At 42.3% G+C, this 27,572-nt stretch overlaps 1 protein-coding gene across 1 annotated transcript in view; it reads right to left on the bottom strand.

Annotated features, from left to right (window-relative positions):
• The window catches only part of SMAD5 (SMAD family member 5), a 37,042-nt gene extending 17,173 nt beyond the window's left edge, over positions 1 to 19,869 (bottom strand). The window contains 2 exon segments of the mRNA XM_033927767.1: positions 11,396 to 11,993; positions 19,739 to 19,869. Coding sequence (XP_033783658.1) covers positions 11,396 to 11,798 — 403 coding nt within the window. The 5' untranslated portion in view covers positions 11,799 to 11,993; positions 19,739 to 19,869.
• Positions 19,870 to 27,572: the final 7,703 nt, after the last annotated feature.

The raw sequence follows: 27,572 nt of genomic DNA, 5'->3' as shown, positions 1-27,572 counted from the left end.
TGAAATAAAAGAAAAAACAAAATAAAATTAGGAAAAGGACATAAGAACTAGCAAATGGTTATAAAGCTTCAATTGCTAGAGAGCAAGATGAAACTATCTAAAGAAATCTACAGAATACACCTTAAAAAAAATTTGACAATTACTCCTCAAACATAAATCCTTTACCAAAACAATTATGGAAACAACATAATGGTGTCACGTTTGCATTTCAGCGATGTCATTTTTTACTTGTTATTATTGCAGTTGGCTTACTAAAAGCATAGTTATCCTGATGCTTTTAAACATGGCTATTCACATTAAACAGCATAGAATATGCAATCTATCGTGATTTCCTACTTGTGAAAGTGTGACACTGTTTCTGAACAGTTCATTTTTATTAGCCTACTATTTTTGGCATTTGATTTATCTGCCTTTATTCATTTTTAAACTGTACCGCTGTGTTTCCCTGTTTTAAATAAGTGAATAATTATTTAAACATGATAATCACCACAATAAGATATAGCACAAAAAGAGATTAGGTTCTTACCTTGATAATCTCTTTTGCAGTAGATAGGGATGGTATGCTGAACCATAGGATTGTCTATGCGTACTCGCAAGCTTACAGCAGAAGATGTCAAGCATACCTTTTCAACTCCTCCTCCTCCTTCTCCATAGTCTTTGCTGCCCCCTTCAGTTCGTACCAAAGCTGGCAACAGTCTTACAGAAGAAGACAGGAGAAAGAGGGGTATGGGGAATTCCCCGAAACCAGGTGTCTGATTTGCTCTGATGAATTTTAAAACAAATCACTGAATGAACAGTAATGCAGTTAAAACATTAACTAGCCTCTGAGAGGAACAATGAATGTAAGAAAATACAAGTTAAACAAGAAACAAACAGCCTAAACATTTATGAAGCTCAACCATTCCTCTTTTGTAATCATATACAGACTCTTCATAATACAGTAGTCTGACTGACAGTAAAATTCCAGCTAAGGAACTGGCCATTAAGCTTGAGTCAGAAAGTAGGCACTTCAGATAAATTGCTGGAAAATTACTGGAAATTGCTGGAAATTACTGGAAAATATATTATCAAGGTAAGAACCTAATCTCTTGTTCCAGTGCAATACGAATGATTATGCTGAACAAAAGGGATGTATCTAAGCAGTCCCAAAGTCTAGGGTGGGAGAGAGGAGCTTGTACATAGCACTAAGGACCCTGTGCTGCTATGTTCACCCTGTAGGTCCAGGTTGCTGATCTACAAATCTCCTCAGGAGGAATTGCCCTTGCTTCCACTCAAAAAGCCACTCTTCTTGTCAAATGCACCTTCAACGAGAGAGGTGGCTGTTTGCCACAACTGATGCACACAGAAGATATAGCTCTATGAACATGGTGGCCTTGGAAGTAGATCTGCCTCATCTCACCTGATTGGTTAACACAAAAAGATGATCTGAGAGACGAATATAAGATGACACCCCCATTTTTGGGCCCCCAAAAATCTTGCATTTATATTTGAGTACATACAGTACAAAGAAATTATAATATTTATTGTTTTAGTCTCTATTCCTATCCTAATAATTTCTAGAATTCTAATACTTTCTGGGCAGAGGATTTCAATTTATTGTCCATAACGGCACCCAGAACCTTTTCCTGGTGGTGACTCCTAATGCGGAATACTGTACTATATAGCTATAGTTAAGGTTGTTTTTCCCATGCATTGCTATACATTCTCTACATTAAAATTTCATCTACCAGTTGAATGCTCCCAGTCTTGCAAGGTCCTCTTGTGATATCTCACAATCTGCTCACGATGTAATAATTTTAATTAGGTGTTCAAATGACACAGATCTTACCACCTGATCTGCTCCCATTTCCAGGTCATTTATAAAAGAAAAAAAAGCGGTGGTATCAATTCAGATCCCGAGGCACTTCATTATTCACCTTTCTGCATTGACAACACTGACCATTCAACACTATTCTACTTTATCATCTTTTAAGCGGTTCTCAATCCACAAGAGAACGTTACTTCCTAACCCATGACTTTTTTAAATTTCTTTTTCTTGAGGAGTTTCAGGAGGAACTTTGTCAAATGCTTTCTGAATATTCAGATACCATACACTGTATTGGTGGCTCACCTTTATCTACACATTTACAGTATATATGCCTTCAAAAATATTTAACAGATTGGCGAGGCAAAGTTTCCACTGGCTAAATCTATGTAGACTTTATGCCATTAAACAATTTCAGTGATTTTTTTTCTCTTTATAATGGTGACATCAGACTCACTGGATCACCTCTGGAGCCCTTAAAAAAAAACTGATGTTATATGTAGATTGGAGAGTGGCTAACATATCATGGAAGATTTTAATTTGTAACCTAATAGCAGGTCTGCAATTTCATTTTTCAGTTGTTCCAGCACTTGGGGATGTATCACACCTAGTCCAGGAAATTTGCTATTAGCTAAGTCTGTCAAATTTGCAGAGATTTTATTTTTTTTTAGTTCCTCTAAATTGTTACCTTTAAATATTTCCAGCATGAGTATCTTCTCCCTTACACGTTTCTCAGTAAAGACCAAAGCAAACAATTCATTTAGACTCTGCACTATGAATTTGTCCTACTTTAGTGCCTCATTTTCTGTTCAATCATTCAGCGGCCTTCATAGGCTTCTTGCTTCTAATGTACCTAAAACATTTTTATATCAGTTTTTGCTTATATCACAAGCTTCTTTCAAATTTTCTCTTTACTTTTGGCAAAACAGGCAAAAACACCATGCTTAAGAGCTCAGCAAAATAATTTTTGCTCTCTTTATAGCATGGAGGGAAGATGCAGCGTGGGAGCAAAGGATCATTTTAAGGTGAAGTGGATCCCATTACCACAGAAGTCTCAGTGCAGCAGAACCCCAAACTCCCTGCGCCTCTCAGTGGCCCAAGAAGGGGGGAGGGACACACGTCCCTATCCTAGGGCTATCTGGTCCAGGGTACCCAACAGAAAGAGACCCAAGGTGAGTAGTTCTGCTAGTCAGTGGCATACCTAGCATATATGATAACCAGGGCTGATCATTTTTTAACATTCCCCTCCATTATATGAAAAAAATTATTTTTAGTAATAATCCACGAGTAACACAACAAGGATGCAACTAGGAAAATGCAGCATCTTAAACACTGCAGTGAGCACTAGAAAATCAATACACTGATTGTAAAACTAAATAAACCAGATTAGTACAGATTAATCTTGTAGTCAATGCTAACAGAAAACCATGTCTTTTTCATTCATGCAGAACACAGATACTCCAGAATGAGTTCTGGTGTACGTAATCACAGACTAAAATTAGAATTATGTAGTTAAAACTGAATCACCAAGAAGTCAGACTCTGCATACAGTGCAACATCACAGAAACAGTGATGCATGTCCTCTAATACTGTGCAAAATATAAAGATAGCATATGTAGATTTGAAAAAAAATGACAAATAACAATCACCACTTTACAAATTAACAAACAGATGGAAAATAAGATAATACCATTTTATTAGACTAGAACATTTTTCAGTTAGCTTTCAGACGTCCAAACCACCTTCCCTCCATTTTTATTTCTCCTTTCTCTGTCTTCCCCCTCCCCATACACTGGCATGTTTCCTCTCTCCTCTCCTTTCCTTCCTCACCCCACCCCAACCTACCCCTAGTCTGGATTCACTATCTCCTTTCCTTCTATATATCCCTCCACACACTGGCATCTCTCGCCTCACCATCCCTCCCCTCTCCCCATGGTCTCGCATCTTTCTCCTCGCCCTTTTCTTCCTTGCCCCTACCCCACGGCCTGGCATCTCTGTTCCTTCCTTCTCTCCCTCCCTTCTTCTACCCCTTTCCATGTTCTGGCATCTCTTTCCTCTTTCTTTTCCTCCCAAACCCCACCCCCATGCTCTGGCATCTCTCTCCTCTGCTTTACTTCCTTCCCCCCTGTGGTCTGACATCTTTCTCCTCACCTTTCCCTTTCCTTCCCAGCCTCCACCCCATGGTCTGACATCTGTCTCCTTTCTTTCCATTTCTCTCCCCTCCCCCTGTGATTTGGCCTCTCCTCTCCTCTGCTTCCCTCCCTCTCTCATGATCTGGCATATGTCTATTTCCGCTCCCTTCCCTTCTTCCTCCCTTCCAATTTGGCAGCTTTCTTCTTCACCCCTCCCTCCAAATGGGTGCAACATTTCTCGTACCTCTCTCTCTCAGCCACTTGTAAGCTTCAGGCCACTGGCAGCTTTAATGAGCTGAACATGCTGCCTCTGGTGGCCCCGGAAGCTTTCCTTCTGCTTTAACTTCCTGTCCTCGCAGAGACAGGACATTGCAGCAGAAAGAAAGCTTCCAGGCCGCCAGCATGTTCAGCTCATTAACACCGACGGTGGCCCAAAGCTTGCAGGCTGCAGCGTGGAGGGACCAGACTCTGAACTGGAACAACCCCCAATGAGCTGCACCCAAGGTGGACCACTCCCCCCCCTTAGTACGCCACTGCTGCTAGTGTATAAGTCAGTGTAGGAATGTTCAGCAATCTGGCTTGTTCTGTTGTTCCAGTAGGAAATATATTGGTGAACTAGCTCCTGATGTTAATCTGCAGTGCAGCCTTTTCACAGACAGGGTTGGGGCTGTCTGAGTCTTGATGGTACTGGTATTTTGAGTTTTGGGTTTTTTTTTTTTTAAGTTCCCAAGATATGATCTAATAAAAAGTTATATGCCTTTATAATCTTTATGGTGGAAGGTTGCCTCCCACACCTCCCCCCATGCCCTGTCCTGGTGCATAAGAGAGTAGCGCTCACACTGGGTAATATAACAAAATTTTTGCTCATAACAACTCAGTCCTTAGAGGGAACATTGGATGCCTCCCCTGATCAGGTTAAAGTATAATAGGCCCACAGAAGAAAGAGTACTGCAGCACTGAAGGCTCTATGGTCATAGAAACATAGAAGATGACGGCAGAAAAGGGCTACAGCCCATCAAGTCTGCCCACTCTGCTTACCCACCCCCTGTTTATGCCCTAATGACCCAATTTCCTTATCTTGACCCTCGTAGGGATCCCACATGGGTATCCCATTTATTCTTAAAGTCTGGCACGCTGTCTGCCTCGATCACCTGCACTGGAAGCTTGTTCCAATGATCAACCACTCTCTCTGTGAAGAAATACTTTCTGGTGTCTGCAGCAGCCACTCTCTCCTCCTCTCCCTATTGGCTAAGGCTCTTAACATTTGCATCTCCTCTTCCTATAGGCTAAGGCTCTTTACACCTGCATTGTGATGTCATAGAACTTTCTGATTATAGAAACATAGAAACATGATGGCAGATAAAGGCCAAATGACCCATCATAGAAACATAGAAGATGACGGCAGAAAAGGGCTACAGCCCATCAAGTCTGCCCACTCTGCTTACCCACCCCCTGTCTATGCCCTAATGACCCAATTTCCTTATCTTGACCCTCGTAGGGATCCCACATGGGTATCCCATTTATTCTTAAAGTCTGGCACGCTGTCTGCCTCGATCACCTGCACTGGAAGCATCTCTGGCTCAGGGTACCATGAGGTGGAAAGAATAATCCCTCCCCCCGGCTGTCAGTGTAGAGTCGGTCCCCGTTCAGTGAACAACATTCAGTTTGTATGCTGAAAGGAAAAGAAGAAAGGAAAAAAAACCCACTGTAATTCCTTCCAATACACTAAATGGGAGGCACGATACCATAGCAATTTCGATTAGCATACATTTTTAATGCCACCGTAATTTGTATGCCAATTGCTTACTGCATTGAAAGTTTTGGCAGCAAGTGTATTAGAAAATTCAGAGCAAGGTTTATTATATCAGCTCTAAGTACTGATCTACCAACTGTGCCTGTTCAGATTTGGAAAAGGGGAGTAATAAAAAAAATAATCTAAGAACTTTTTTTGTTTTGCAAAATTTAGCAAGAAAACATTAGCAATTAAAATTAAAAATCAATGGGCTGAGTTGCATACTTTTACAATCACAGTAGCTCATTGATTTTGTATTTAAATAAATTTCTGGGAGTAGCAGAATTGGTAAGAAGGAAAAATAGAACAGAGCACAAAATATTAGTCAAGCAATGAGGGTCTCCAGCTGCTGAGAAAAAGCAATTTGATTTTACGATATAATGCAGAATAAAAGGCAAGCCTGAAAGAATGCAGAGACCATGGAATCCATTTTCCTAGTTGAAAGGAAGATGACAACATCTGTTTGAGGGGGATCATAAAGCTATGGCTAAAAAAAAATGAATTGACAGGTCTAGTTAAAAAGAGGCAGACAGACAGAGGCTAAGTATTTATTTATTTAAACAATTTATATCCCACTTATCCTACAATTCTAGGCAGGTAACAAACAACATACATGTCCCATACTGGGACAGATCGAAGGTCCATCAAGCCCGGTTCATAGTCTAAAGCGCGCGAGGACAAAGACGCGCGGACAACTGAGTGCAGGACATCATCGCGCCAAAGAAAAAAACGTATTTTAAAGGGCTCCGACGGGGGAGTGTTGGTGGGGAACCCCCCACTTTACTTAATAGAAATGGCGCTGGAGTTGGGGGGGAGTTTGGGGGGTTATAACCCCCCTCATTATACTGGAAACTTAACTTTTTCCCTGTTTTTTAGGTTACACCCCCCACACACAACATGGCAGCGTGAGGCAGCGCAATCCCTATTAAGTAGAGTGGGGGGTTGCCCCCCACACACCTCCCCGTCAGAGCTCTTTAAAATACAGGTTTTCTTTGGCGCGATTAAGCCCTGCGCTCAGTTGTCCGTGCTCGGTTGTCGGCGCACCTTTGTCCTCGCGCGCTTTAGACCCGTCACCATCAAGCCCAGTATCCTGTTTCCAAAAGTGGCCAACCAAGGTCCCAAACACCTAGAAGAAACCCAAATAGAGCAACATTCCAGAGCTGAGATTGTGATGTCATAATGCCTCATTCCACCAATGCCTAAGAGCCAACTTCATCAGTGATGTCACAATGGCTCAATTGTCCAATACTTGGCTCACATAACATAAGAGCTGTTGTACTGGGACAGTCCAAAGGTCCATCAAGCCAAGTATCCTGTTTCCAACAGTGGCTAACCCAGGTCCCAAGCACCTGGAAGAAACCCAAATAGAGCAACATTCCAGAGTTGAGATTGTGATGTCATAATGCCTCATTCCACCAATGCCTAAGAGCCAACTTCATCAGTGATGTCACAATGGCTCAATTGTCCAATACTTGGCTCACATAACATAAGAGCTGTTGTACTGGGACAGACCAAAGGTCCATCCAGCCCAGTATCCTGTTTCCAACTGTGGCCAACCCAGTTCCCAAGTACCTAGCTAGATCCCAAGTAGTAAAACAGATTTTATGCTGTTTATCCTAGGAATAAGCAGTGGATTTCCCCAAACCATCTCAATAATGGCCTATGGACTTCCCTTTTAGGAAATTATCCAAACTTTTTTAAACCCCCGCTAAGCTAATTGATTTCACCACAGTCTCCAGCAATTAATTCCAGAGTTTAATTACAACATTGTGAGAATAAATATTGTCTCCGGTTTGTTTCAAATCTACTACTTAGTAACTTCATTGCATGCCCCCTAGTCCTAGTATTTTGGGAAAGAGAGAACAAGCGTTTCACATCTACCCTTTTCACTCCATGCCGTATTTTATAGACCTCTACTATAACCCCCGTGAGCCGTCTCTTCTCCAAGCTGAAGAGCCCTAGCCGCTTTAGTCTTTCCTCCTAGGGAAGTCGTCCCATCCCTTTCATCATTTCTATCACCCTTCTCTGTACCTTTTCTAATTCCGCTATATCTCTTTTGAGATACCGCAACCAGAACTGCACACGGCATTCGAGGTGCGGCCAAAGACTACGTTGCTGTCTTTGTGGAACAAGTGATCAGCTTTGCTTTTTGTGCGCACCAACGAAGCAACACAGCATGTCCAAGTTGGAAGTTGTAGAGAAGGCGCACCTTTGCAAACTTTCAACATATTCACAAATGATCTGGAAATAGGAATGGTTTATGGATGAGTTATTATTATTAAACTAAGACCACCTTTTATCAAGCAGCGGTAGAGCATTTTAGCATGAGCCGGCAAGGTAAATGCTCTGACACTCATTCAATTCCTATGAATATCGGAGCATTTACCTCGCCGGCCCGTGCTAAAACGCTCTACCACTGCTTGATAATAGGGAGCCTAAATGATTAAACTGCTTGCACAATGCAAGAAATTGCAGGAGGACTTTATGCGACAGGAAGACTGGGCATCCAAATGGCAGATGAAATTTAACCTACACAAGTAGAAAGTAATGCACCTTTCACTCAAAAGCGCTTCTGACTCCACAGTCCAAATTCTGGTATGTATTTCACTGAAAATGGACAAAACCATGGGACCCAATGTTGCAAGTTGTTCTATACTTTTCTACATTAAAATTTCACGTACCAGTGTGGTATCTATGTCGTCCCCAGTTGCATCTTTGTCAAATCAACTGTGACCTCGTATTGGTCGAGAATTTCTGCTATTCTCTCATCACTTTCCACATATCAGCCATCAATACCTTTTGAGTCTTGCAGTTCCACATCTGGTGCGTCTTCTCTTCCCAATAAAGTTGAAAAACAAAGTTGTCACCTCTTTTTATATCTTTAACCTTTTTTTTTTTGCCTTTATTTTTGCAGCCGCTTCTTTGGAGAACTATATCCATTTCCTTTTCCCCTTCTTACGTAAAGATTATTTGCCCTTTTTATGCAGTAGTTCCTTTGAGTTTAGCACAGTCTTTCTACTTTCCTCTTACCCTGCCAACTCCTCCTTGAGATACTTCCCCATTTTACTGAAGTAAGCATGTTTGAAATCCAGGACTTTTGAGTTTCATGCAACTGGACTTTACCTATGCTTTTATATCAAACCACACCCTGTAACGATCACTGCTACCCAAGGAGGCACCGGTCAAAAACATTAGATATAATTTCTCTATGTACAAATAGTAAATCCACCGTTGACATTTCCTGGTGGGTTCCATACCAATCTGTCTGAGCATAGCCCCTTGTAAGGCAACCACTATTTCTCTACTGCTGTTCAGATGAGATAATACCGCAGGGCTGTGGAGTCGGTAGATAAATCCTTCGACTCCGACTCCTCAATTTCTGGTACCCACGACTCCGACTCCAGGTACCCAAAATTGTCTACAACTCCTCGACTCCACAGCCCTGGCTCCTCAGTTTCTGGTACCCACGACTCTGACTTCAGGTACCCAAAATTATCTCTGACTCTACAGCCCTGGATAGTAGGTGACTATAATCTACAGGATATGGATTGGACTGTCATCACCTCTCCTTTCAGTTCTACCTTTGACTGATCTCTGACCTATTTAAGTTGGAGGTCTATGGCTACACACGTATGAATAATTATAATAATCATTTTTACCCAACGGGTGGTGGACACCTGGAACGCGCTTCCAGAGGGAGTGATAGGACAGGGTACGGTATTGGAGTTCAAGAAGGGATTGGACAATTTTCTGAAGGAAAAGGGGATAGAAGGGTATAGATAGAGGGCTAGTATACAGGTCCTGGACTTGATGGGCCGCCGCGTGAGCGGACTGTTGGGCATGATGGACCTCAGGTCTGACCCAGCAGAGGCACGGCTTATGTTCTTAGTACTCTAAGCCAGTGATATTTGAAAAGCAGTATAGCAAGTACTTAAAAACTACAAAGTAACCTGCCATTATCCTTGCAGCCTACATTGCATGACAAAATTCTGGTGTGCACAGATGAAAAACTAACCCCTTCTTTTACGAACTCATAGCATGGGTTTTAGCGCCAGCAGTGGCGGTAACTGCTCTGATGCTCACAGAATTCTTATGAGCATCCGAGCAGTTACTGCCGCTGCCAGCGCTAAAATCAGCACAATGCGTTAGTCAAAGAAGGGGCAAGTTATTAGGAGACAGAGAAAAATACACCTATGTCTAACTTCTCTTGGTTCCCCACGTGGACTGAAAATTGGCATCAAAAGAACGAAAAAAGTGGGGAACAGATGGGATAATTGCACAAGATTCCCTTTCTTCAGAAAATACAGTAAGAGAAAAACAAATACTATTTCTTGTGTAGTAGAAAGCTGGAATATTTGTATAGCTGGAAAAAATCAAACCCAATATTGCTTTTCCTGAAAAACATATTATATAAATGAACCCAGAGCCTGAAATAAATGCAATCCCAATTTGAGGAACAATTCCTTGGATCTTGATTATATTATAGTACGTAGTAGGAGAAGAGAAAGCTGACTAAACTTCCATAGCAGACAAGTCCAGGTGGATGACTAAGGACTGAAAGGGGCAAAAAACACAAAGTAAAACTGGCTGAACATAAAAAAATATGACAGAAATAAGAATGAGAGATTCAAAAAGAGACATTCAGAACTTAGGATTCTTTTTACTAAGGTGTGCTAGTGGTTTTAGCACGCACGCTAGACGCTAACGCCTCCATAGAGCTTGCGTATTTTTCATTTAGCGCGGGGTTTGCGCGTGCTAATCTTCAAAGCATGCTAAAAATGCTAGCGCACCTTAGTAAAAGGAGCCCTTAAAATAGCATACAGGTGAAAAAGCTAAAATTTCTCATCCTATGCTGATTCCAAATGCCATAGCACAGGATTGAGGGACTGGAAAACAGTCTGAGAACATAAGAATTGCCGCTGCTGGGTCAGACCAGTGGTCCATCGTGCCCACGCGGCGGTCCCAAGGTCAAAGACAAGCCCTACCTGCGTACGTTCTGGTTCAGCAGAAACTTGTCTAGCCTTGTCTTGAATTCCTGGAGGGTGTTTTCCCCTATAACAGCCTCCGGAAGAGCGTTCCAGTTTTCCACCACTCTCTAGGTGAAGAACTTCCTTACGTTTGTCCGGAATCTATCCCCTTTCAATTTTAGAGAGTGCCCTCTCGTTCTCCCTACCTTGGAGAGGGTGAACAACCTGTCTTTATCTACTTTGTCTTAAGTCCCTGGAGGGTTTTTCCCCTATAACAGCCTCCGGAAGAGCGTTCAATTTTTCCACCACTCTCTAGGTGAAGAAGAACTTCCTTACGTTTGTCCGGAATCTATCCCCTTTCAATTTTAGAGAGTGCCCTCTCGTTCTCCCTACCTTGGAGAGGGTGAACAACCTGTCTTTATCTACTTTGTCTTGAGTCCCTGGAGGGTGTTTTCCCCTATAACAGCCTCCGGAAGAGCGTTCCAGTTTTCCACCACTCTCTGGGTGAAGAACTTCCTTATGTTTGTCCGGAATCTACCCCTTTCAACTTTAGAGAGTGCCCTCTCGTTCTCCCTACCTTGGAGAGGGTGAACAACCTGTCCTTATCTACTAAGTCTATCCCCTTCAGTACCTTGAATGTTTCGATCATGAAATTGTGTTCACTAGAGAACTGGTAAGAAGGATACAACCATGAACATACCTGGACTCTCCACTCTTTTGTAATGGTATGGGTTAATGCAGACTTCCTTTTGCTTTGACCCAAAAGGAAATTCGCACGCATCTAATGGTTTCAGCTCATGATGGCTCTGGAGGTCAGGCCAACGCCAGACACGACAGTATATCACATGCGGCAGGCCTTTTCTGTGGGACACCTGAAGTCGGCCATCTAAAGAGCGAGGAATGGTAACGCATTTGCTGGGCTGTCCAGGACTGCTCAAAGCCTTCTCCAGTTCTTCCATTGCGCCTTTCTTCTTTTTCAGCTTTTTAACTAAGGCGTCCACTGCCTTTTCTGCCCATTTCTCTTCTTCGTCTCCTTGTTTCCAACCCAGTAAACGTTTTACAGCTGGGCTCGTAAAGGAGAACAAACTGGCCATTGACGTCATTGGATACTAATCTCCCAGAAGCCTCCTTTATAACAGAAAACAGGGGCTGCTAAAAAAGCAGCTAGCAGAACTGTTACCCACACGTTATCAAGTAGATTGGGGAAAATTAAATGAGAAACTGCCAGTTGCAAATCTTCAATAGACTCATTCTGCACGGAGTATATTCAGTTGATGCCACACCTCTCAAACATGTGCCTGCAAATAAATAGACAAGATTAAATAGTCTCATTTAAAATATATATATATATATAAACCTTTTTAAAAAAATCTTTGAAAGTTGGTGTAACCGAAGCACATTATTAGATTCTCAAAAAGAAAATAAAAAAGAAATGCATACAAGCAAATTGTAGAGTATAATTTATACATGTCATTGTTGTTTATAAACACATCAAATTGAACACATACATAGTAACATAGTAGATGACGGCAGATAAAGACCCGAATGGTTCATCCAGTCTGCCCAACCTGATTCAATTTAAATTTTTTTTTTATTTTTTCTTCTTAGCTATTTCTTGGGTTCCAACTGCCGAAATCTCTGTTAAGACTTACTCCAGTCCATCTACACCCTCCCAGCCATTGAAGCCCTCCCCAGCCCATCCTCCACCAAACGGCCATATACAGACACAGACCGTGCAAGTCTGCCCAATACTGGCCTTAGTTCAATATTTAATCTTACTGCAAATTTGTGCTCTCTCCCCTCGTCAAAAGAAAGAATGGACACTAATCTTTAATACTCTCAATTTTAAAATGTTTACATTCATAATTTCCTTGACAAATTTACGACCAAATTAAAAACTCTCTTATTCAGGGACACCTTTCTAACATTAGAATGGACGATTCACCCAACCTACTCACTTCGCACACAGAAATGAATACCAACCATTTTTAAGAAGCGTAAACCCTTTCCCCTTTGTTTTTTCCCTCCCCTTTTACCACATTTTTTTAAATTTATTTCATCTTGATGTACTTTACTCTTGCCTAGCCCCACATCCTGTATTGGGCAGACTGGATGGACCATTCGGGTCGTTATCTGCCATCATCTACTATGTTACTATGACTATGTCCAGTCTATATATATATTTATTTTAAGTTTCTTTTTTACCCTCTTTTAAATTTTTTTAGTACTGTAAACATTCTAGGTACAAGTTGATATCAAATTTTGAATAAACTTGGAAACCTGGAAGTGCTTTTTATTGGGTGGTACACTATTGGAGTTTTATATTATACTGCATACTGCGATGTGGAATGGATTACCTCCTCAAATTAGATTGTGTTTATCTCTTCAGATCTTTCGCAAATCCTTAAAAGTTTCATCACTTTTTAGGCTATAGCCCCAATGAACATTAATGGATTTTTCTTTGTGATCTAATTACGTAAACCGAATCGAGCTCCTATTTTTAGGAGATGATTCACTATATAAGGCTAAGAATTAATTAGATTACATTAGATATTAACAAATCACATAACGAGGTCTATCTACAGCAGGGTCTTCAAGCAAAGGAACAGCATTGCTGTGTAGTAGGATCATAGAACAACCTAGAACGGAATTGAGAGATCTATTTTTATTATAGAAAAAAAATAAAAAGTAATCAATTATAAGCACAACCACTATAAACAGCAAAATAAAGAAAACAAAACCACTGTAAGACAATGTTGCATTGTTGTTCAACAAGCAAGAGTGTCACCTGAAAAACTATAGGAGAATACACACTAAACCAACACTATCTATATATATAAAATCAGATGTATCTGTGTGTGTGTGTGTATGCTCCAGCATAACTCTGAAACGCATGGACAGATTTTAACCAAACTTGGTATACATACGACTTTCTATCTGGGAAAAAATATTGTGGGGTGGGAAGGGGGTGACATGTAAAAATTATTGAAAACGACAGATGACTGAGATAAATTAAATATCCAGGCAACACCCGGGTGATCAGCTAGTAGTATATACAACAAAAGGCTCATGTTTAGAAAAGAGTTCATCGTTATAAACGTAATCCTGTACATTTATTAACTTGTTCCTTCCTAGCCATCCTACTCAAACTAAACTAGCATTCTGCTTAAGGGAGGAACAGTGATGATAAGCGTAAATGATGGGCCGAGTTACTGAGCAGATAAGAACTGACAAAATCCCACGTGAGCAACTACACAGACAAGTACAGAGAATATGCAGTTGGTGAAAAGTAAAGAAGAACCAGAAGAAAAGATCATCAGCCATAAAGTTTCCTTCTGCTTTGTACCCTGAAAGCTTCACTTAGCCTTGATGGGCATTTCGATAATGCTCAAACCCAATCCATTTCTAAAGGTACATATTATGTGAAAAGGACACACCATATATACTCAAACATAAACCAAGATTTGGGAGCCCAAAAAATGGCCCAAAAATGGGGATCTCGGTTTATATTTGGGTCAGCGCTGACCTGCCCCCTCTCGAGCCTGTTGCAGGCCTCTGCTGGGCCTGCCATGAGACCTGGTGGTCCAGTGGTGGCCGGGACAAGAAGGATCCCCTCCTGCCTCCTGTCCTAGCCAATTCCAAGAATTTATACTCCTCTTCTGCCTCCCCCGCACACCTTTAGCATCCCTGGTGGTCCGGCAATGAACTGCGGCAGGAGCGACCTTCCTTCGCTCCTGCCCGCACAGAGCCACAAGCTAATTGGTTGCCGCAGAACTGCTCTCCAGAACTTCCTTATAGGATATGGTGACCCCCCCCTCCAAAACACACTATACCTACCTGTCTACAACCCCAATAGCCTTTATGGTTGCAGATGGCATCTGTATGGCAGTACCGTAGGGTTTTGGGGTTTTTTTTTTGGTGGGCTCACATTTTTCACCATGAATGTAGTGGTTAGAGTGGCTTATGGGCCTGGGTCCTCCTCTCTATGGTTTACTAGCCCACCCCTCTGGCTACTTAAGACACCTGTACGCACCTCTACTAGGCTTTCCTATAGCAGGTGTTGATGTTCCAGAGACAGGTATGTACGTTTTTATTCTGATATCTGTGGCAGTGTGAGGGGGGGGGGTCAGTGATCACTGGGGAAGTGTGTTTGGGATCTTTACTTTGTCTCTGCAGTGGTTACCTGGTCACTTTGAATACCTTTTGAGCACTTATACCTGCTTTTCCATCATCTAACTCACAACGTATAAGTTTCGTCCAGGAAGTCTCGTGAAACATTTGATTATCCCTGCAGGACCCAAATACCGCCCTAACCTCTCCTCCAGATACACCCCTTTTAGCTTTGGACAAATAGAAGCATTCAGAGCCATAAAAAGTCCCTAGATACATCCAGAAAGTTGGTTTGATTATTGGCGCTTGGATGACCTGTCTTTTAGGTCATCCAAGTGCTTACTTGGGTGCGTTTTTAGACGTGTTTAAGGTTTCGATTATGAGCCCCCTAGCGTATAGCGCTTCAAAGAAATTGAGCGGTCTAATGCAAATTTTGATAACCTATAATGAAGATATAAGAATATGTTGATGCGAAATGCTTGATGATGAGGGAAGTGGGAAAAAAACATATAGTCAGAGATTCTGAAAAGCTTGCTCCAAATTTTGGGATAATATGGCCAAGGCTGGTAACCAGTGAAGGGAATTAGAATTATAAACGTGCCTCGAGAAGCTAAGTGAAACCTGGACAGGCTAGAACTGTGACATGAAACCCTGTCGTGACCTTGTTTGCGAAGTGGTGATCTCAAAAGACGCAATCGCAGCGAAAACCTGCCGTGTCCTAATGGAAGTTTGATGAAAGTGTGAATGTGTTAAATAGTATGATTGGACAGTGATATAGAAGACCAAACAGGTAAATCTGTCCTACTTAATGGCCTCTTTGTTAAAAGGAAGCCGTATGAAGTGATGAAGTCAAAAAAAAATCTCTAAACAGAATAAACTGAGTGCAAAGAGCTGGTGGGCTGATAAGGTTAGTTGTGTGAGGCACGGGGACATTAATCTGACTTTAGGAGTATAAATAGCTTCAAAGATTAAAGGCTTACCTTGGACAAGAAAGAGATGCTTTTGCTTTGTCTAACCAGCAGCAGTTAGAGCGGTTTTCTGATTTGTTATCTATTCTAGTGTATACTTAAGAAGGGAATTAAAAAAAATAAAGTAATATTCTAGAATTTCTCATGGAATACCACTGTGCTGTGGCACACAGTTTGAGAGACACTGCTTTAAAGAACAGTCCAAGCCTCTAAGGCAGGGGTAGGGAACTCCGGTCCTCGAGAGCCATAGTCCCAGTCGGGTTTCAGGATTCCTTCCCCAGAGAATATGCATGAGTTCTATTTGCATGCACTGCTTTCAATGCATATTCATTGGGGAAATCCTGAAAACCCCGAACTGGACTACGGCTCGCGAGGACCGCGTTCCCTACCCCTGCTCTAAGGGCTCCTTTTACAAAGGTGCGCTAAGCGCGCGGCTAAAATGCCACGCGCACTAGCCGCTACCGCCTCCTTTTAAGCAGGCGGTCATTTTTCGGCCAGCGCGCGCTAATCTTGTGCGGGCGCTAAAAACGCCAGCGCACCTTAGTAAAAGGAGCCCTAAATCTGGGCATATAACTCCGATTTTGTTTGGTTTACGTTGGCTTCCCGTTACTCATCGCGTTGAATTCGAAACTCTGGCCTTCTTTTACCAAGGTGCGCTAAGCGTTTTAGCGCGGATTCAGCGCGCTCTAGATCGACGCGTGCGCTAACCGCTAGTGCGTCCCTGGGATAACAAGCACGCATTAGCGCATGAAAAGCGTAGCACACCCTTGTAAAAGAGGGGGGGGTGTCTATGTTTGATTTGCGGTGTTGACTGATAAAAGCTCTGAAAGTTCTGAATTGGTCGTTCTGTTTTTATTGGCCAACGAGAGATTTGCGATCAAAGAATCAGATGGAATCTTGACGTTTCGTAGCCGAGCTTGATGAGATCAGTAAGACTCTATCAATCCGTGGTGTCAGTATAAGAGCAGTGTTGTGGAATTTGTTATCAATTGAAATTAAAGTTGCCATCCAACAAATAACATACAATTGGAAAGACTACAGGGGGTTGAATTACTGTTTCTGGTGTCATGTGTATGAAATGGAAAAAACATTGGCGATTAAGAGAGGATATTATAAGAAATTTAAAGATTGTGTGGGGACCATTAATTGATTACTATAATAAATAAATTGAATTTATCCCATTTAGTATGTATAGGGTGGGAGGGTGGATGGGTGGGTTTTATGACATTAGGATGAGTAGTTACAAAAATATTTGGAAAGGGAGAGAGGGGAGGTAATTTATGGTATAAAATGATTGTAAAGTTTCAAGTGAAGAATGTATAATATGACTTGATTTATTGTACACTTGTTTGTATAATGTAAAAAGGAATAAAGATATTTAAAAAAAAAAAAAAAAAAAAAGAAATTAAAGAGTCTTCCAGTGTGTCACAATTTAGAAAAAGCATGAAAACAATATTGTTGGAGGAGGAATATAAGTAAACCTTTAATTTTTTTTCTCTCTGTTTTAAGTTGTTGTACAAAGTGTAAATTTAGACAAGCTAATTGTATATTTTATGATGTGCTGGTTGGTTGTTTGTCATTATTTTGATATTATGCTATTATGTAACCTGCACAGAACAGTTGGATGTAGCATCAGAAATATGATCGGCACAGGAAAATCAGCATATGCTAACCAAGATAATGGACAGTTGCAGTTCATATGCCTAAAGGTTAGACAAACTGGGGCTCTTTACCCTGGAAAAGTGGGAGACTGAGAGGAGACATGATACAGACGTATAAAATCATGAAAGGCATAGAGAGAGTGGAGAGGGACAGAGTCTTCAGACTAGCGGGGACAACAAAAACAAGAGGTCATCCAGAAAAACTGAGAAGGGACAGATTCAAAACGAATGCAAGGAAGTTTTTCTCCACTCAGAGGGTGGTGGACACCTGGAACACGCTTCCAAAGGAGGTAATAGGACAGAGTACAATACTGGGTTTCAAAAAGGGACTGAAGGGGATTGCAGGGTATAGATAGAAGGTTACTCTACAGGACAAAAGCAAAAAGCGTATGTGAGTTTTAGGGTAGGAGCACTTTCAGGTCCTGGACCTGAGGGGCCGCCGCGTGAGGGACTGCCGGGCACGATGGACCTCCGGTCTGACCCGACAGAGGCAATTCTTATGTTCTTATTGCAATACAAAAAATTCTGCTTGCCTTCTCATAGTGCATAGAGACTAATGTACCAATTGCAACTTTTATCACAGATTGAGGTCTATTAAAAAATGCACAAAATGACAAGCATTTTGGGGACTTATGCTTTTTTCATCTTTATGATCTATTTGAAAAAAAAATAGCAAAAACTATGCCCCATTCTCGTAAGTGTATACAATAAGGAGCTACAGCTGCCTAAAGCAAGCAAAGCTGCTCAATGATTTACAGGCCTTGGTCCACTATTTGCAAAAACCTACCGTACTGTATAACTCAAGAGGTTTACAGCTAATTTTTAGTCTTTCTAAGCAGTTCATTTACATGCACAGAAAAACTGCACAGGCAATTAACCCACAGGAAGAGGTAATTAAGTCACAGGAAATCCAATAGGATAGAATACCAAGCTACCAGTAGTTTAAGAAAACTGTTTTAACACACTATGATCCATTCATTTGCACCAAGAGCTAGATTCTCAAAAATCTGCGTTAAAAAAAAAACGATGGGCCACTGTCGCAGTCATTATTAAAGCGATTTTAAAAAAGGAAATCATTCTCCAAACAACACTCATGCAAATGAGGTTGGCAGAGAATAGCGGAGGTTCGCTAAATCTGCATATGCCCATCATTATGTGCAGAATGCACGCAAAAAAAAAAGAACAAAAACAAATCGAGCTGCTGAAGTCAAGAACCACCCCCCCCAGCCAACACCACCCCTCCTCTGGAAACAGGAGAGATGCCCATTCTCTCCTGCCGCCAAACAATGCAACCCCCAACGCCCCTCCCCTTCCGCCAGTGGGAGAGATGCCCACTCCCTCCCATCGCCATGCAATCCCTCCTCCCCGGCACCCTCCCCCTTACTTACAATGGCTGGCCAGAAGCGTGCTTACTCCTTCCAGCCAGCAGGCCCGCCTCTTAAATGGTGGGCCTTCCCTTCCTTGGGGCCTGAGGCTCTGATTGGCCCAGGTTGTTAAGGTCCCTCCTATGGGTGGTGGTGCTGGTGGGAGAGAGTGGGCATCTCTCACGCTGCTGGGGGAGAAGTTGGATTGGGGGGGGGGGTCGCTTGACGTCGCCGGTGGGAGTAGGCATCTTCTCCTGCTGCCAAAAGGAGGGGGGTTGCTTGATGTTGGCAACAGGAGGGAGTTGGCATCTTTCTCCTGCTGAACTTCAATTTGGGTTGTTTTTTTGTAACTATTATTTTAATTTGTGGGGGTGAGAGGGGGGTTAGCAGTGTCGGGCAATTGTACGATGAGGCAGGAAAGTGGGAATCTCTCCTGCTGATCTTCAATTGATTTTTATTATTATTTGTGGGGGAAGGGGGTATCTGAGCTATCAAACCTTACTTTCCTGTCGGTGCCTGAGCCAATCAGTGCTCAGGAACTGATCAGAAAGTAAGGCAACAACAGCTCAGAACTGTCGGTAAATTTTGGCTGGAAATGTGGCACAACGAGGTTAGAGAATCGCTCAGTGATCATTTTAATATTAATGACCTCGTTGTACCTCATTTGCATGGCAGTATCGGAAACTGCTATAATACTTGAAAAAGACCTCGGTAAGCAGTTTTGATAGTCCGCTGCTAAAATATGTGTCCACTAAACTGGCTGGAACTGGTTTAGCGAGCACGTTAAAGGCAGATTTTAGTTTTGAGAATGTGCCCCTAAGTCACCTTCTGCTCACTCCAGCACATCAAATCTTTACCCCCTTCAGGCCATATACCGGCATGCATATTATGTCATTCAGTTCTATGTTCTAGAAATATTATCTGCTCATTCCTTTCTGACCTTTTGAATGGAGCACCAGCTCCAGAAAACAAGTCACAAAAAATGAATTCAATCACTGCAATCCAAGGATATGGATTATCTCTTTTGTTTACCGTCCTTTATTTTCTTGCATCCATCCACTGCTGTGAAACCCAAAGAAAACAATTATTTCCTAGGTTCACGAACAACCAGTTGGTTCTTTTCAGCTCACAATTTAATTACGTCGCTTTGAAGTATACCCCTCATGCTTTAGTAAACATCAGATGGAATGAGAAAAGATATTTTTTATTGTAGCCTGGTTTTCCCCGACTGAAAACAAAGTAGCATGGGGGGGGGAGAGTTGGAGAGAGCAAGTTGCTCATCGTTCACTATTGCAGTTAGCAGCCTTCCCTCCTAAGAAAAAATGCAAAAAGATTGCATTCGTTTCCAGATGTGTAACCAAACTTTCTCCGATCAAGACTAAATTTAGACAGCTATAAAGAACCAAACTCTAAATAAAGGACCCCCCCCTCAATACATTCATCCCATTATACTTCACCCTCTTCCGCCCCAAAAAATTCTCATCCCATTATTCTTTCACCCTCTTCCTCTGCAAAAAAAAACTTTCATCCCATCATTCCTTCACCCTCTTCCCCCCAAAAAACTTCTCATCTCATTCTCCCTCTTCCCCAAAAAACTTCTCATCCCATTATTCCTTCATCCTCTTCCCCAAAAAACTTCTCATCTCATTCTCCCTCTTCCCCAAAAAACTTCTCATCCCATTATTCCTTCACCCTCTTCCCCCAAAAAACTTCTCATCTCATTATCCCTCTTCCCCAAAAAACTTCTCATCCCATTATTCCTTCACCCTCTTCCCCCAAAAAACTCCTCATCTCATTATCCCTCTTCCCCCAAAAAACTTCTCATCTCATTATCCCAACAAACTTCTCATCCCATTATTCCTTCACCCTCTTCCCCCCCCAACAAACTTCTCATCCCATTATTCCTTCACCCTCTTCCCCCCCAACAAACTTCTCACCCCATTATTCCTTCACCCTCTTCCCCCCCAACAAACTTCTCATCCCATTATTCCTTCACCCTCTCCCCCCCCAACAAACTTCTCATCCCATTATTCCTTCACCCTATCCCCCCCCAACAAACTTCTCATCCCATTATTCCTTCACCCTCTCCCCCCCCCAACAAACTTCTCACCCCATTATTCCTTCACCCTCTTCCCCCCCCAACAAACTTCTCATCCCATTATTCCTTCACCCTCTCCCCCCCCCCAACAAACTTCTCATCCCATTATTCTTTCATTCCCCCCCCTAAAAAAACCTTCTAGCTATTATTTCACTGCCTCTGCAAAAAGCAGGACGGGGCAGACACCCACAGATAGGTGGCGCTGTTCGGGGAGAGGGAAAGAGTGAAGAATTAAAAAGAGGGGCAGCAAAGCCCGCCCCCCTCACCCCCACTTCATGAACAGATGGAGGGAGCCAAGAGCGGTTCTTTTTGATCCGTTATCCCCACTTCGTCCCCCGCAAGCGACTCCGTCCAACTCCAAATCCCAAACTTTCCCACAAGAGGGCGCCACCCCCCCCCCCCCCAAAAAAAAAAAAAAAAGTTCTCCGCCGTCCCCCGCTGGAACTCCTTCGCCGGGCTAACAAGTTTGCTGTACGGAAGGCAGCGCAAGGACGCCGCGGGGAAAGTGAGAGGGGAGACGCTCTTTACCTTCTCGGAGGACGCTCGGCCCTGGAGCTCTTTTCTCTCCATGCGCGGCTACGGCGGAGGAGTCGGGGTTGCGCGAAGCACGACGTAACCGGCACGCTACGGCGCGCCGCCGCATATCCCTGCGCCGGGGCTGCAGCTTCGCGGGACGAAGGGGCGGGGCGCGGCGGTGGCAGAGGGAACGTCATGACGCTCGTCGGCGAGCGCCTTGGCTGGAGCGAGCGCGGCTTGCTTCGTCGCAGTTTCCAAAATAAAAACAGACAAAAAACGTGAATAGCCAAAAGAAAACAAAACAAGCCCCTGATAGCATAAGTATTGTCAATCCCTCTGCTGTTGAGTTTAAATACAAGCAGTGGATTTTCCCAAGTTCAGCTTAATAATGGCTTATGGACATTTCTTTTAGGAATGTGGCCTAACTTTTTTTTTTAAACCCTGCTAACCTAATTGCTTTTAACCACGTTCTCTGGCAACAAATTCCAGAGTTTTAATTACATGGTGAATGAAGAAATATTTTCTCTGATTTTTTTAAAAATATACTATTTAATAGCTTCATTACATGCCTGCCCCGTCTCATGGGGGGGGGGGGGAGATGTGGCATGCAATCAGCACCCTGAGGTTATGGGTTCAAGACTATGCTGCTCCTTGTAACCCTGGGCAAGTCACTTAATCCCCTCATTGCCCGGGTACATTAGATAGATTGTGAGCTCATCAGCAAAAGCAGTGTCTCAAACTGTGTGCCGTGGCACAGTGATGTGCCTTGAAGAGATTCTGGGTGTGCCACAAGAGATTCCAGAATTTTACTTTATTTTTAAAAATTCCCTTCATAAGTATACACTGGAATAAATGACATTGTACGTCGCGCATGTAAGAGTCTGTCAGGGCCTGTTATACAAACCCGCGCTAGTGATTGCTGCGCGGTAATGGCCCCAAAGCCCATAGAGATGTAAAGGGCTTTGGGGCTGTTGCCGCGCGGCTATGTAAAACAGGCTGTCAATTGTAAAGATACAACCACCCAGACAAGCATCATACTTTGACGTGATTGGTCCTTGAAAACTAACAGCGAACAATTTTATTTTAACTTTTTATGCAGTAGTTATCCTAACTTGAGCAACAAAGCAACCGAGGCTTTGTTACCATTTGGATCTTCTTATCTTTACAAAATTTTCAGCTCCGATAGAAGTTCATTTGAAAAAAAAGGGAATGACTGCAGATGGGGGGTAAAATTCTGGAAACTTTCACGGCACACCCAGGATCCCTTCGAGGCATGCCACTGTGCCGTGGCATACAGTTTGAGAGACACTGTTCTAAAGTCATTTGTCCCTGGCCAATATTCTCTACTCATGGAATCTGTAGGAAGCAAGCAGGAAGCTTTAAGCTGGAGGAGCTGACTGGGAAGAAAAGGACTGAGCTTAGCCAAGGAGGTGAAAAAGTCAGACATCTGGTTGTTTTTTTTGTCATTCTTCTTACAGTTCAAGGCAAAGGTTTACAGAAAATATGTTCCGGATGCTGCGGCCTGGAATTCCACCCCCACACCCACCCCTTCCCCGATTGGCACTGGCTGATGGGCTTGAGACCAGGGAGAGGCTGCAGCAAAGATCTGGCAAGGTTTCAAAGTAGCTGAAATCCCACAGTGACTAAACAAATTTCAAGAGAGAAGGCTTTTCAACATTTTGTTTTCGTCATTACAGAAGAACAGACATGTGTTTGAGCCATAATCACGTGCAGTGAAGGACAATAGCCAAACAACTCTCGTAATCAAAACAAAATTGGTTGCCATTTCTCCGTAGGTTATGTTCATCAGATATGTAAACTAAAATGAATTTTGGTAGATTATGATGTCATCAGTGACCATCTCCCATTATTACCTGTTGACAGCATTCCAAAATTTTTTATAGTACAAATAATTTAAATTAAAGCTGAACTCAGAAAAAAAATAGTTCTTTATTGCTTCTCCACGTCCCTGTGATAGTGATACATCTTTGATCATAAATAAACATAGCTATCTTGTTCAGTCAACCATTAAGATATTGGGTGTGATATTGGATCAGGGCCTGACTATGAGGAATCAGGTGGACTCTGGGTAGGAAGGGATTTTTTTTACCCTCTGGAAGTTTTGATCCATTAGGGCTTATTTTGATGTTTCTTCGTTCAGACTTTTGGTGCAGTTCCTTATACTTAAGTCAACTTGATTACTGCAATATTGCTTATTTGGCAGTATCTTGGAGAAATATGCAACTATGCATAATTCAAAATGCCACAATTAGATTGATTTTTGGACTGAAGAAATATGACCGTATAACACTTTTTTTTTTTCGGGAATTGCAGTGGTTGCCAGTGGAGGCGTGGATTAAGTTGGTTGTTTTTGTTACAGGGTTTTCTTTGGTCTTACCCTTAAATAGTTAACTGATCTTTTTTCTTTTGCATCTAATAAACACAGGAGAAGTTCGCATTTGAATTTTGTCTGTCCGCCCATAAAAGGTTGTAAATTTTAAAAAAAAAAATCCCCACCATCTTTTGTCTTACCAGGCGGCTTTATGGGGTAAGGGTTTGGATAATTTGATCATGTCCTCCACTTCTTACTTGGAATTTAGGAGGCTTTTAAAAACATACTTATTTGGGTAACTAATTTTTCCATCTAATTGTACATCCTACTTTTTGTAAACCGCAAGGAACTTCATGGTCCTGCAATATATAAGCTGATTGTTATGTTATGTACCTTAATTACGCATAACTTGATTGAGTGAAAAATAAATTAGGTACTCAGATTGGCTAGGCACATCAGTCTAGGCACCTAATTTCTAGTGCTGTTTATACAATCTGGGCCTAAGTTCATCGTAGAGAACCCAAGCAAAACATGTTTTTTTTTCCTATTTTCTTACAAACGAGCCAGAATGGACTTTCTTTCTTCTGCCATTGTAGGGCAGTAGAAGCCTATATATAAGTTGATAAAGTCCATCTATACGTAATAACCTATAAGTAATAACGTAATAATAATAACTTTATTTTTCTATACCACCATAGTCAGATGACTTCTAGGCGGTTCACATTGAAAGAAGGCTGGGCAATCAGCGAATTATAGAATGCATGAAGTAAGATGGGAGTCCAGAGAAGAGCAACAAAGCTGATAAAGGGTATGGAAAATCTCTCATATACTGACAGGCTGAAAGAGCTGGGGCTGTTCTCCCTGGAGAAGCGGAGACTTAGGGGAGACATGATAGAAACCTTCAAGATCCTGAAGGGCATAGAGAAAGTAGACAGGGACAGATTTTTCAAACTAAGGGGAACCACAAGTACAAGGGAGCACTTGGAGAAATTGAAAGGGGACAGGTTTAGAACAAACGCTAGGAAGTTCTTTTTCACCCAGAGGGTGGTGGATACATGGAATGTGCTTCCGGAGGCTGTGGTAGACAGGAGCACTGTACAGGGCTTCAAAGAAGGTTTGGATAGGTTCCTAGAGGACAAAGGGATTGAGGGGTATAGATAGGTGTAGATATGGGTTGTAGGGATAGGAGTAGAGGAAAGTTACAGGAATAGGAGTAGAGATAGGTTATAGAGCTAGTCAGGGACCACTGCTCAGGCAAAGGGCCGCCGCGCGAGTGGACCGCTGGGCGAGATGGACCTCTGGTCTGCCTCAGCGGAGGCAACTTCTTATGTACATAATAAATTGGAATTACATGGGGAAAGAATACATGAGAGAGGTCTTCTGATTAGGCAAGGAATTTATCAAATAGAGCGGTTTTAATTGATTTTCGGAATGCGTTGTAGGTCTGTCTGGCTTTATTTATGTGGTTTCCCAGCCAGGATTGCTGTCTGTTTGCTTGGAACATGAAGGTTCTGTCTAGGAAGGATTTGTATTTGCAGCCTGTGATCTTTGGGTATGCAAAGATGTTTTTGTTTTTGGTTGTACGTGTGGGGTTGTGTTGAGTGAAGTGTGTTTGCTGGTAGGAAGGTGCTAGGCCCCAAACTTGTTTGAAGCAGATACATGCAAATTTGAACAGTATTCGCGCCTCCACTGGTAATAAAGTCCCCCTATACGTAATAAGATAGCAAGACTATCATCACTGCGCCCTGTTTTCTCAGTAAATCTGGCTCTTTAACTGCAACAGGCAGCTTGGGCTTAAAAAATCACCAGTACTCTCGGATGACCAGTTCTTCAGACTCCTCCGGACCTGCCTTTAAGGGATGGACAACTAAGATCCGACTGAACAGATAGAGATAACCAATATCCTTTTGCTGCACAGCTGCTAAAGAGGGCTCTAGAAGGAGCTTGGCTCAGCGTCAGACTTGCAGCTGCTTTAGAAGACTTTGCTTCTTCAGCAGAAACATTGATAGCAGATGGCCATCTGTTTCGACTCGCCCAGCATGTGGCAAAGAAGACACTCGTGTGTTGCGATCAGATAGAAAGACGAACAGAAGCAGCCCCACACTGCTTTCCCCGCCTCTCAGAGAAAAGGAAATCAAAACGCATTAATATTGAAAAGGAGAAGCAGATGATGATGTTCTCCACAATAAACATTTTTACATAGGGCTCCTTTTACAAAGATGCATTAGCGGTTTTAGCACACGCAAGCTGAAAATCTACCGCCTGCTCAAAAGAAGATGGTAGCGGCTAGCGTGGCTTTGTAAAAGGAGCCCATAGTCTTACAAGTCAACAGACAAAAGGCTCATTTTGCACAGCTCGTTCCGGGAGGAAGTAGAATGTCTAGGTTAGGATGTTCACAATTCCCTTGGTGCTGTGTTTCAGAAAAGCTCCGCTCAGTATAGGACACAGGAGGAAATAAACTGAGACTTGCAGTGTGTATAGTGTTGTTGAGGTAACATGGCATTTTGAAGGCTCAGGGGGTCATTTCTCATGTTGAATAGGCTTCAAAGAGAGAGGTCTTTAATTTATTTTGGAACGTGAGGTAGTGCTGTTCTGATCTGATTGCTGTTGGAAGGTTGTTCCATGTCTTTGCACCAATGTACGTAAACATAGTATTGAAAATGCGTTTGTATTTGAGGCCTTTAGTTGTGGGATAGTTCATCAGAAGCTTACAGAGATTTCTGGTCGAAGTGCACCATGAAGAAGTGACTAGAGTTATGAGTGGTAGAATGGAGTTTCCATGTAGGACGTGGAAGATTATGCAGGCAAGATAATATAAGCAAAATGGAAAGAAGAAATGAACCGATGTATATAATAATAATAATAACATTATTTTTGTATACCGCCATACCCCGAAGAGTTCTAGGCGGTTCACATTAGTTAAACAGAGATTACAAGTGGTTACATATCAAATTGATCATAGAGTTGCAAACAGCAAGGCGAGAGTAGTTACAAGTGGTTGCATATCGAATTGATCATAGAGTTGCGAACAGCAAGGAGCGAAGTGGGGGGAGAGGAGGGAGAAGGGGGAGGGGAGTAGATCAGGACGGGGGAGGAGGAGGGTAGAAAAGGGGCATTAAGGGTCTTGGTCTCGGAATAGGTGAGTTTTGAGTAATTTTCTAAAGTCGAGGTAGTTGTAGGCCTGGAGGACCATTTGGGCTAGCCAAGGGTTTAGTTTGGCGGCTTGGAAGATGTAGGTTTTGTCAAGGAATTTTTTTGAGTGGCATAGTTTTAGGGAGGGGAAGGCGAAGAGTTGAATTTTTCGGGAGTTCTTATAGTTGTGGTTAAGGGTGAAGTGAGGGGTGATGTAGCTTGGGAATAAACCAAATATTGGGGATAAACCAAATAGTGACAGCGCAAAACAATATATGGGAAAACAAAGAGCTAGATTGACCAAAATGTTTGAGATACATCAGGAAACATACGAATTGTTGAACCGAGAAATTGCTCATTAATATGCCTGAAATAAGTCCAAAGTATTAAATCTCTGTTATATAACAAACCAAGTGTCACTATGAGAGTAGTCCTCTCAGTAATTACTTCCAAGGAATTTTCCAGAAAATTTGTTAGATTCATCTCACCCTGTCCCCTCCAGCCATGTCAGTAGGAGTAGATGTCCCTATTTTTTGCCCATTTGTTAGATATTGAGCTCTCAAAATTGGTGGAAAATTCTCTGTTGAAATCAAGAATACCTCTCTCACATATCTCCGTACTATCTCAACAGCTGACACAATAGGAGGTTTTAGGAAATTTAACACTCTCAGGTTATTTTTCCTTTACTTATTTTCT

This window comes from Geotrypetes seraphini, chromosome 18 (assembly GCF_902459505.1).
Source record: "Geotrypetes seraphini chromosome 18, aGeoSer1.1, whole genome shotgun sequence".
NCBI classification, from domain to species: Eukaryota; Metazoa; Chordata; class Amphibia; order Gymnophiona; family Dermophiidae; genus Geotrypetes; species Geotrypetes seraphini.
This window is presented reverse-complemented; position numbering and strand designations above follow the sequence as displayed.